Below are 10132 nucleotides of genomic sequence, written 5' to 3'. Positions count from 1 at the left end.
CCCCCCTCCAGCCAGCCAGGCGCCAGCCCACCGGGGCCTCTTCCTGGGCTCCCCGCCTCTCACACGCATCACCCTCAGTCCTGCTGCGGCCTAGGCCCGGCGTGGGGGTGCTCGCTGGAGGATCGGAGATGTGCGAGGCAAAGGCACTGCTCTGAGCACCCCAGAGTCTGGCTGCAGACAACACTCCCAGAGCATCTCCCCCTCACTCCCACAGTCCTCCCTCCACACCCACAGGCCAGCGGCCACTCTAAAAAGACCCCTTGTTACCCTAAGTGCAGGCCTCAGTACTCTCATAGGATGCCTGATTTATCAGCCCCTGTAGCATGTCCTGCTGCTCCCCAAAGACTCCGTGTTTGTTCAGGAGGACGTGGCCACTACAACAGCACACGTGTTACTCTAGTAGGGTGCCCCATTGTTCCCAGGTATCTTGTTTTTCCACTAAGAAGTCCTGTTAGTTTAACAGATCTTCATGGTACTCTGGTCTTGTATATTATCATGATGCCCTGGTTTCCTAATTAAGTGCTTTGTAGAATGAGGGGGTGTTCTGTTGCTCCAAAGGACTCTCTATGACCCCAACAGGACAGCCTATTTCTCTAACAGGACTCATTGGTACTCCAAAAGGCCCCCCTTGATCCAGTAAGGATCCATCCACGCCAGTAGGAGGTCCTGTTGTTCAGGACCAGCTGTCGGGCTTTCTCTGAGGTGCTGGCCAAGGCTGCTCAGCTGTTCGCCCAGTGGCTTGGTTGCTCCCATGGGAAAGGGACAGCACCCATGTGCCCACCCCTGCCAGAGCCCTTTGTCTGGTGGGCTTGAGTCAGCTTCCTAATAATATGTGGCCATTACATGGGGACTGGAGGCCTGACTGATACCCCCTGGCCCCGCCACCTGAGCTTCTGTGGAGGTGGACGGGAGGGCAGGGCAGAGCTGAGGGTGCCTGGGCGCCTGGAGCTCCATCCTGCCTGTGGCTGACTACCCCTCTTCTGTTCTTGGTTCCCTGTACTAGAATCTTTCCCTGCGAGGGGGAACAGGGCGAGCTGGGGAGAAGAGAAGCAGGGGGCAGAGAGGGGCAGGCCTGGGGGTGGGTGGGATGCTGAGGGGAGGGTCTCAATGGGGACACAGAGCATCTTCCCACAGTGATAGGTGAATGGCATGGAAGCAGGGGATGGGCAGGGTGACTCTGGGTAGCTGGGCAGGAATGGGGCTGGGTGGGGTGGCTGCCACGTAACACCAGGGCAGGGAGACTTGAGTCACCTAGACTCAAGGGCCCTAGAAAGGGTAAGGCTTCTGCCCTGGGGATAAAACCGAGCTGGGTCTCTGGGATGCACAACTCCAAGGGCACTGTTCACCCAGAGCCCAATATGAGCTGAGGCAGATGCAGGAGAGGGTGGCACGATGGGGACCATGTAAGGGAAATATGAGGGAAAGCAGTGGTGCTGCAGCGGCGGGCACGGGGACTGCAGTCAGGGATCTCAGCTGCACCACGTCCTAGCTGGACATCTGGGAACATTGCCCAATCCTTCTAAGCCTCGGTGCCCTCATCTGTCAAATGGAGCTCACAGCAGAACCTACTTCACAGGGTCAATGTGAGAATGCAATGGGATAACATCGCAAAGGAGCTTAAGAAAGGCTTTGCACTGTCGGTGCTTGTCACCTGGTGGTGGGTCAAATGGAGCTCACAGCAGAACCTACTTCACAGGGTCAATGTGAGAATGCAATGGGATAACATCTCAAAGGAGCTTAAGAAAGGCTTTGCACTGTCGGTGCTTGTCACCTGGTGGTGGGTCGGTGGTCAGGAGCAGCCTGCCCCAGGGGGTCAGACCCCAGCTTTCTCCCCGTGCAAATATTGACTGTTTTCTCCTTGTAAAATGATCATGAAAGTAGTTGGGGCCAGAGGTGTCTTAAAATTCAGACTTTATTTAGAATTCTGCACATACGTTTATGTACATATGTGTATGTATAAAATATATGTATATATACATATATCTTCATCTCTCTCTCCTATATATGTGTATATATATTTTGGAATTATGAGAAAGGGTTGTGGGCCTGTAATAATGGTCATCTGCCTTGTAAGGTTGTTCCTGTGCGGCTTAAATTATGAATATAAGTAAAGCGTTTAGAAAGTAACTGGTGCCTAGCAAGTGCTAAATAACTGTCAGTTATTAACATTTCAGTGGGTTAGAAGAGGGACTTACGTGAAACAGAAGAGCCCAGCTCGAGAGGTAGAGAGACAGGGAGGAGGGTGGGTCCCGGGTCCTTTTGTCTGAGATTTGGGGAGGGGATGCACCTCCCTCTCCCAGGGTGGGCCTTCCCCATCCTTGGCCACAGGTCCCCCAGAGCCAACCTGAGGGACTGAAGCTGAACTCCTGCTCCCTAAAGTGGGCAGGCGTGGGCAGGGGCAGACAGGGGAGGGGCCCAGCCCTTGAGCCTGCTCCTTGGTCTCCCTACAGGAAAGACAGCAGCAGATGACACGCTCCCCATCCTTCTGCAGCACAGACAAGAGGAGATCAGAGCCAAGCAGGACTTCTACCAGTGAGGGGGAGGACGGCAGGGTCTGGGGGGCCTGCAGGGGCCATGGGAGGTCAGGGAGCCAGTGATGGCTCTGGGCCTCTGTGCCCTGCAGGGTGCACATAAATCAGGGCTCACCTTCTTGGCTTCTTTTTGCAGCTGGAGGGTCTTTGTTCCTGGCCTCCCCAACTATGTGAACATTCCCAGTTACCACCCTCCTGTCCGGCGGCACCGCAACCCCAATCGGCCTGAGTAAGGACCCAAGGCTGTGCTGGGTGCCTCCCATGGCTGACACCTGGGCTCCTGCCCCCTCTGCACCCCCCGGGCTCTGGGTGCCAGGCCCCAGCCCCGCACTTCTCCCCACAGGTGGAACGGCTACATTCCAGGATTCCCGATTCTCATCAACATTAAGGCCACCAGGTTCCTGAACTCGAATCTCCGCTTCTCCTTCCTCAAGACAGCCTCCTTTTTCTTACGCCTGGCCCCCATGTGAGTGTGTGTGAGGGAGGGTTCCTGCGAAGACTGTCCCTCTCCCCTTCTCGTGACTGCCTCCAAGACAGCACCCGGGGGTGGGAATGGCCGGGCAGAGGGAGCTGAAAGGACAGACCTAGAGAGCCAAAGACCTTGACGCGTGGGACCCAGAGACGTTGAGACTCAGAGACTCTGAGACCCACGTGGGCTGGGACAGCCCTGCCACTGTCCTGGCCGGCACTTGGCAGCTCCTCGGACAGCTCTGCCCTCGAACCCCATCTCCCAGGTCGCTGGCACTCAAAGTCCGCGGACTGCTCGACTGCAAGCAGCCGTGGAAGAGACTGAAGGACATTAAGAAGATTTTCCCTGCCACCAAGACTATCATCTCCGGTACGGGGTGGGGCGTCCCGAATCGAACGCGGGTAGCCAGGCGGTGCCTGGGTGCGAGGGGTAGGCCCCCCAGGTCCGGGCAGGGGGTGCGAGCCTGCGGGGGACGCGAGTCAGGCGGGCGCGCCCTCTGGCGGCTGCTTGGGAACGTTACCTGGGCCCCTCCGGCAGCTGCAGGTGGGGCTGGGGCCTTTATTTTCCTCCCCGAGTCCTCTCCGTGCCCACTGTCTTCTGCCCATGCCTCTGAGTCCCTGAGGGGGACCAGGTAGCGTGTGACGCCCCCACGCCGTGCCCCCTAGAGTACGTGGCTGAGCACTGGGCAGAGGACAGCTTCTTTGGGTACCAGTACCTCAATGGCATCAACCCAGGCTTGTTCCGCCGCTGCACGCGGATCCCAGACAAGTTCCCCGTCACGGACGACATGGTGGCCCCGTTCCTGGGTGAGGGAACGTGCCTGCAGGCAGAGCTGGAGGTGAGGCCCAGTCCAGCGGAGACCCCTGCCAGCCCCCGTCTCCCTCATGGGCATCCCGGTCTCTGTCACCTGCATGAGTCCCACCCACGCCCGCACTCCCACTTCCCCATCTCTGCCAACCACTGCTCCTGGGGGCCAAGGCATGGGTCACAGGTGCCCTGTGTTGGTGCCTATCTGCCCGCCCACCGCCGCTCCCCCCCAGAAGGGGAACATTTACCTGGCAGACTACCGCATCTTGGAAGGCATCCCCACCATCGAGCTCAATGGCCGGAAGCAGCACCACTGTGCCCCCCTCTGCCTGCTGCACTTCAGCCCCGAGGGCAACATGATGCCCATCGCCATCCAGGTGCCTGGGGTGCAGGCCGGCCTGCTGCGTGAGTGTGTTGCCAGTGTGGGAGCATCTGTGTGTGTGTATGCACCTGTGCGAGTGCGTGTGCCTGTGTGCATACTTGTATCCCCTGTGTGCATCTGTGTGTGTGCATCTATGTGTAAGCACGTGTGTCCATGTGAGTGTGCGTGCTTGTGTGTAGCCTTTATGTATGCCCCCATGTGTGCATGAACACCTGTGTTTGTGGATGTCCCTATCTGTGTGTGTGGCCTGTGGTGAGTAGCCGTGCATCCCTACATGTACACATATGTGTGTGCCTGTGTGCCCATGCATACACATGGGTCTCTGTGATGCCCTTGTGTGTAAGCCCCAGTGTGTAGAATGTGCATGCTGTGTGTATGTGCACAGAGGTGACCAGATGGGGATGTGCCTGGTGGCTCAAGCTGGTTTATTTCACTTGAAAAACCCACCTCTGTTGTGGGCCAGGCCTCTGCTGGAAATACTGAACTAATCAGACAGCTGCTGTCTTGGCAGTCTGGTCTGGCAGGAGGGGAACTGAGGTGTTTCCTTCTCAGAAGTCCCCACAAGGGTCACGTGCGAATTAGAAAAACGCACTTCTCTGGGGGGAATTGGCCGAGTCCTGATGCTCCTGGCTTGTGAGTGGAACAGTGTACGCTGGATTTCAGTGACCCCCACCCCCAGGGACTGGCACCCTTGTGCAGTGTACAACCCGAACACCTGAATGTGGCAGCCATGGGGTTGAGGTAAGGAAGGCTTCTCAGAGGAGGCAGCTTGTGAGCTGGTTCTTGAAGAATGAGTGGGAGCTGCCAGGTGGAGACAGGGACAGGAGGAAGGTACTGTGCACAGAGGGAAGAGCGAGAGTGAGTTTGTGGGGCGGGGGTTCGCCCTGGTGTGCTCAGTGGACCAGAGGGACTGGAGTGCAGGAGGTGGCGTTTTTACCTCCTCAGAATCCCTTCTGCCTCTTTCTTGCAGTGGGGGCCCTTATGTATGTGGGTCTCTGCCCTCACCTAACCCTCCCTCTTTCCCTACCCCCAGCTCAGCCAGACCCCTGGGCCTAACTGCCCCATCTTCCTGCCCAGCGATTCGGAGTGGGACTGGCTGCTGGCCAAGACCTGGGTGCGCTATGCTGAGTTCTACTGCCATGAGGCCATTGCCCACCTGTTGGCATCTCACCTCATCGCTGAGGCCTTCTGCCTGGCCATGCTGAGGCAGCTACCCATGTGTCACCCCCTCTACAAGGTATGGCTTGGGGTGAGGGGACCTCCATGAAGCATCAGTGCCCTTCCTGGCACACTTAGCAGTCAGAGGGATTCCTGTCAGCCCAGGGGAGGCAGCTGGAGGGGGCTTGGGGAGGGGCCTTCCCAAAGTGAGGAGGTCCGATGTTACAGAATGTGCGGTGCTGAGGCCCTTTGGGGGAACTTTGGCCCTCTCATCGTCCTCCTTGCTTTCTCTCACAGCTCCTTATCCCCCATACCCGATACACAGTCCAGATCAATAGCATCGGGCGGGCCCTCCTGCTCAATGAAGGGGGGCTCTCTGCCAGGGTAAGACTTCTGCCTCCAGCTCCTACAAGACATTGGCTTTCCTCTGGCCTTTGCAGTTAGACTAAAGGCAGGACTTCTCACTTGCCTTTGGATCACAAGGGGGCATTGAGGGAGGGGACTGGTTAAATGGGTGCTATGTCTAGAAGGGTACAGGGGCTGGGTGTGCTGGCATGGAGTGCCAGAGGTCCTGGAGGTGGGGGAGGCTGGCTCTGGGGTTAGAGGTGCACTCGCTAGACTCCTGGAGGACCTGAGGCAGGTGTGATTCTGAGAGGAGGCCTTGCAGGGATGCCCATCCAGCTCCAGGGGCTGTCTCCTCCCTAACAGAGCATGTCCCTGGGCCTGGAGGGCTTTGCTGAAGTGATGGTGAGGGCTCTGTCGGAGATCACCTACGACAGCCTCTACCTCCCCAATGACTTCGTGGAGCGTGGGGTCCAGGATCTGCCTGGCTATTATTACCGTGATGATAGCTTGGCAGTGTGGGACGCGCTGGAGAGGTGAGGTCAGGACAGTAGTGGGTGGCACTCAGGGCGGACACCCCAGGCTGTTGAAGGGGGTGTGGGGAGCTTTTAAGGACGTGAGCTTGGGTCTGGTGTCATTCAGGGCCTTGGCTCTGGGGACGAGCCCGGGGTCTGTGTGTATATCACACACCTGCTCCCTAGGCCCGGGGGCCCTGCCTTGCTTTGGCCCCCTGCCCACCTCTGCTGGCCAGACCCCTTCTGGGCTCTGAGCTGCCTGTGGACCTCACCTGACCCTTATTAGGGAGCGCTCTGAGTGTCTCCTGACCTTGCCCACCCACAGGCCTGGGGCAGCTCTGGGGCCAGCCAAGGCCAGCACATCCTGGGGGAGGTTGGAGCAGCACAGTTGAGGCAGGGGAGGGAGGATCCAAACTGAGGCCCTGTCCCCTGGTCAGGTATGTGACAGAGATCATCACCTATTATTACCCGAGTGACACAGCTGTGGAGGGTGACACGGAATTGCAGTCCTGGGTGCAGGAGATATTCAAGGAGTGCCTCCTAGGGCGCGAGAGCTCAGGTATGGGCCTGGGCACCAGGGCACCCGTGGGGACCTGGGGCAGAGGGGTAGCCTCAGGGCAGGCCCACAAGTGCCCTCCTGGGCTGGATGGGAGCATATTTCATTGTGGGCTAAAGGAGGCCAAATTGTTGCCCTAAGAATTTGGCAGGGTCCTTCCCTGGCCCCTGGGGCAGTGGCATCTTAGAGAGGTTGGGGAGGAAAACATGGCCAGCCATTGGTCCCTGTCTGAGCTTAGGGGCTGTCATCTCTTCAGAGGCCTGGAGGGGTCCCAGTCCCCCACCCCAGAAACAAACTGTGGACTGAAAAATGGGGTGTAAGCTCCAACAGGAAAGGGCAGAGTGTGCTGGAGACTGGGGCCCGAGGGGAGCTGGCATACTCCGGGAGAGGGCAGGGGAGCATCCTGAGGTCATGCCACTTGGGTACACACTCAACAAATATTTAGTGAGCATCTACGATGTGACACTGTGCTGGCTATTGAGAAGGCAAAAGGGAATGAGACTGATGAAGGTGCCTGCCCTCAAGGAGTTCACAATCTGGGGTCAGGGGTGTTTCACTCGAGTAAGCGGGCAGTTACACTACAGCAGGACTGGTGCCGTTTGGAGGGAAGCCCAGGGAGGGAGCTGTAGGAGCCCAGGGAAGGCATCTAACCCAGCTTGGGGAGGGTGGTGGGTAGAAGGTGGGGATGGGGAGAGGCAAGCTGAGATCTAACTGGGGTTTCTCTTCTTGGCTAACATCTAGCTAAGATCTGCAGATGGGGTAGTTAGCTGGGAGATGATAGAGGACTGAGGGATGCTGGAGAGTTCTGAGCAGAGCAGCATATGGAAAGGCTGGAAAGCCAGAGAGCGTAGTGAGTTCTGGGATCCAGTTCCGTGTAGCTGGAGCTTAGGGAGGGAGGTGGGCAGGCTCCCAATGCACTAAGGCTGAAGCCATGAGCAGGGGCTTCACAGTCTGGTTAAGGAGTTTGAAATCACCCTGAACTCCAGAGGGAATCATTGAGGGGGTTGTGAGATCAGATTTGTATGTTAGAATATTAGGCTGCACCCATGATCAGGAGAGAGTTTGAGAAGTTGTTGTGACAGGGACCAGACTAGGGTGAGGGCTGCTGGGGACATAGAGAATGCCAGAGCTAGTTGGGAGCTAGAAATGACAGGACTTGGTGATTGATTTGGGTTTGGTGGTGAGGGTGGGGTGGGGGCAGGGTGGGGCCAAGGGTGATTTCCAGGTTTCAGGCTTTTGCAATTAAGTGGGTGGCGTGCATCATTCCTTGAGCTGAAAGCCCAGAAGGAGGAGCGGTTTGGGAGGAAGGTGACGGGTCTGGTTTGAATGTGTTGGGCTTTTGGAACCCAGGGTCACCATGACAACCAGGGCTGGCTGCTCACGTGGGACAACAGGAAATAGAGGCAAGTAGCTTGCTAGGGAGGGCTCGGTAGGGACCAGGTGTGAGAGCCAGTCTACTGGGAAACCCATCCGGAGTGAGCCCAGAGTCTTGGAGGTGGTGATGGGACCAAGGGGGAGCCACGCTGAGTTGGGGCAGGAAAGCCAGGACTCTTTCTAAAGGAGGGAAGCCTCCCTGCCTCCCCTCCTCTCCCCCCACAGGCCTGGGACCAGAGAAGCCCTCCTAGGGGAATTGGAAGATCTGAGATCTGAGGGCTCCACCTCAGGCAGGTTCCAGGAGTAGCCCCAGAGGACATCTGGCCAGTGCCTGCCAAGCCCCTCCCCACCCAGTCTTGTGGTCTGGATTGGGGGAGATGGGGTTGTGGCTGCAGGAGAGCCAAGCAGGCAGGATGAGAGCATGAATGCGGTGGCTTGGAGTGTTGGCAGGACAGAGAAAGCCAGGCTTGGTGGCGCCCTCTGCCGGGCAGCCGGGACTGGGGCAGGACTGACACTGCCTGGGCTTTCCCCTGCCCCGCAGGCTTTCCCACGTGCTTGCGAACGGTGCCGGAGCTCATCCGATATGTCACCATTGTCATCTATACCTGCTCTGCCAGGCACGCAGCTGTCAACACAGGCCAGGTACCTGTGTTCACCAGTCCCAGGCCTCCTAAGCTTAGTCCCAGCCCAACTTCAAACCCAACCTCAGTGGTAATCCCTAGTTCAGCCCCAACTTGTCTCAGCCAGAGCCCCAGCTTCAACCCCAGTCTCCACCGAAACCCCAGTCTCCACCTAGGCCCAGCCTCCCAGCCTCAGCCCCCAACTCAGACCCTACCCCAACTTCAGCCCCAGCCTCAGCCCCAGTTCCAGTCTTCACCTCAAGGCAGCCCCAAAGCCAGCCCCAGCCCTGGCCTAACCCAAGGCAGCCCAGCCTCAGCCCACTGAGGCAGGAATCCAAGTCAATGATGGGAGAGAGGGTGGTCAGAGCCTGGTGGCAGGGCGCTCCTGCGGTGCTCTCTGGCCCAGAGCCTGTCCTCTACCCCACCTCCAGCTGGAATACACCTCCTGGATGCCCAACTTGCCATCATCCATGCGAAACCCACCAATGCAGGCCAAAGGGCTGACCACCCTGGAGACCTTCATGGACACGCTGCCGGATGTGAGGACCACGTGCATTGTGCTGTTGGTGCTCTGGACCCTCAGCCGGGAGCCTGACGACAGGGTGAGGGGTGGGGACGGGGTTGGGGGACTCTGGACATAGGCAGGGGGTTGGGAGCTGGAGGATGCACAAGGATAGTTGTGGGGGGTGGTGTCAAGGGCAGAGAGCAGGGAGTGAGAAGCTGCTGAAGGGACAGGGTGGAGGGCCAGGGCCTCCGGCAGGCCCGGGCGGCGGGGGTGGGGGCTGCGGGCTCCACTCCAGCAGCCCGGTTCTGCGCCCGTAGCGGCCCCTGGGCCACTTCCCGGACATCCACTTCGTGGAGGAGGCCCCGCGGAGGAGCATGGAGGCCTTCCGCCAGCGCCTGGCGCAGATCTCGCACGACATCCGCCAGCGCAACAAGTGCCTCCCCGTCCCCTACTACTACCTGGACCCGGTGCTGATCGAGAACAGCGTTTCCATCTAGGACGCACTTCCCGCCTCTCCTACCCCGGCCCTGCACCCTCCTGTTTTCCAAAAAAAAGAAAGAAAAAAAAAAAAAAAAAAAAAACTTCAAAAAAAAAAAAAAAAAAAAAAAAAAAGCAAACGAAATTTCCCCCCCCCCCCCTTCAGACTTTCTCTGGGCCGCGGGTGCGCGGCCGTTTCCTGGGGCGCTGGCTGGGCAGGGATCACACGGCGACGCTGTTCTCCACGACCGCCGGGTCCAGGTGGGGGTAGGGCAGCTCCAGGACCCGGTTCTCCGCCGCGGGGCTTCCTCGGTGAAGTGCTCCTCCGGGTAGGTGCCCAGGCACCGCTGGGGACCGCGGGGGAAAAGGCTGGGACCTCGGCCGCATCTTCCGCCC

At 58.6% G+C, this 10132-nt stretch overlaps 1 protein-coding gene across 1 annotated transcript in view; it reads left to right on the top strand.

The window, feature by feature from the left end:
- ALOX12B (arachidonate 12-lipoxygenase, 12R type) overlaps positions 1–9871 on the top strand; it is an 11608-nt gene extending 1737 nt beyond the window's left edge. Inside the window, exons 3-15 of the mRNA XM_008563781.1 lie at positions 2451–2532; positions 2668–2760; positions 2875–2997; positions 3266–3369; positions 3666–3838; positions 4041–4184; positions 5223–5426; positions 5645–5731; positions 6056–6225; positions 6642–6763; positions 8676–8776; positions 9186–9356; positions 9577–9871. Coding sequence (XP_008562003.1) covers positions 2451–2532; positions 2668–2760; positions 2875–2997; positions 3266–3369; positions 3666–3838; positions 4041–4184; positions 5223–5426; positions 5645–5731; positions 6056–6225; positions 6642–6763; positions 8676–8776; positions 9186–9356; positions 9577–9756 — 1754 coding nt within the window. The 3' untranslated portion in view covers positions 9757–9871. The remainder of the gene's footprint in view (positions 1–2450; positions 2533–2667; positions 2761–2874; positions 2998–3265; positions 3370–3665; positions 3839–4040; positions 4185–5222; positions 5427–5644; positions 5732–6055; positions 6226–6641; positions 6764–8675; positions 8777–9185; positions 9357–9576) is intronic.
- The last annotated feature ends 261 nt before the right edge of the window (positions 9872–10132 follow it).

The sequence above is a fragment of the Galeopterus variegatus genome, unplaced genomic scaffold (genome assembly GCF_000696425.1).
Source record: "Galeopterus variegatus unplaced genomic scaffold, G_variegatus-3.0.2 Scaffold14889, whole genome shotgun sequence".
NCBI lineage: Eukaryota > Metazoa > Chordata > Mammalia > Dermoptera > Cynocephalidae > Galeopterus > Galeopterus variegatus.
This window is presented reverse-complemented; position numbering and strand designations above follow the sequence as displayed.